The sequence below is a fragment of the Lottia gigantea genome (genome assembly GCF_000327385.1).
Source record: "Lottia gigantea unplaced genomic scaffold LOTGIsca_21, whole genome shotgun sequence".
Taxonomy (NCBI): domain Eukaryota; kingdom Metazoa; phylum Mollusca; class Gastropoda; family Lottiidae; genus Lottia; species Lottia gigantea.
The window spans coordinates 1,049,291-1,050,219 of record NW_008708458.1 but is presented as its reverse complement, the minus strand read 5'-3'; the positions used below and the strand labels follow the sequence as shown (position 1 = coordinate 1,050,219).

General features: G+C 42.1%; 1 protein-coding gene across 1 annotated transcript; it reads right to left on the bottom strand.

Annotated features, from left to right (window-relative positions):
• Positions 1-353: 353 nt before the first annotated feature.
• Positions 354-929, bottom strand: LOTGIDRAFT_159634 (hypothetical protein; the record flags this gene model as incomplete). The annotated part of the gene is made up of 1 exon (XM_009054134.1): positions 354-929. The coding sequence occupies one exon, from the start codon at positions 927-929 to the stop codon at positions 354-356; it is 576 nt and encodes a 191-aa protein (XP_009052382.1).

Below are 929 nucleotides of genomic sequence, written 5' to 3'. Positions count from 1 at the left end.
GCCCCCCCCCCCCCCCCCCCCTGCAAGTTTTTCGGGCAAAAATTTCATAACAAGGTTATCTCAGATATCCCGCTCCCTCTCAGACGTAAACCTAGCTCCGCCGCTGTCGGAAACTTAGTGACAATTATATTGATTCGAACTTTTTTTTTAAACATTAAACAACTAAATCACTCATTTTTACGATTAGTTAAAATAAATATTTCAAAACCAAGCTAGGGGGAGTTTTATCAAAAGAAAAACTATAAGAAACAAGAGTAAACAGGTTTTTAATCAAGTGAATAAATTTAGATCTGTAATTCTAAATGTGGATAAATCTGTACCGGTACTATAAGAAGAGCTGTAGTAGGCTTAATTCAAAAAGCTTTTAATGAAGCGAAAAGGTACTCACCGATACTGTCAGAAACTCCGATATACTCCGATGTCATAAACTGTCTCTTTAACGATGTTTTACCCACACCTGGAGCCCCGATTACCAAAACTCTTAAAACATAGGCTGGTACGAGAGAGTTGGCACTTGCTGACAGGGAACTAGAGGTACCAGACAGGGGAGTCAGTTCGGTCATGCTACCACTACCAGAGGAGGCAATACTATTGGTACTACGGGATCTCACTGAGTCACCTCGGTTCACCAGACCCTTTCTGGTTGTTACAAATGTCCTCATGGTATAGCATTCCGATTCCGAGATATTGTCTATAAATGGAGAAAGGTACTGCGGTCTGGATTTCTGGAAGCAATTTCTTGAAGGCAAACTGCTGGTACGGGGTCGAATTTCACTGAGTTCCACATTCTCCAGAAGCTTCTTCCTTGGCTTTTTTAACGAAGTTGCCCTTTTGGACGGTTTAGGGCTGATCTGAAGTGCCGCAAACTGTTTTGTAGGACTCGGACCCCGAGGTAAAGACCTATCACTCGCTGTTAACATATCTTCCAT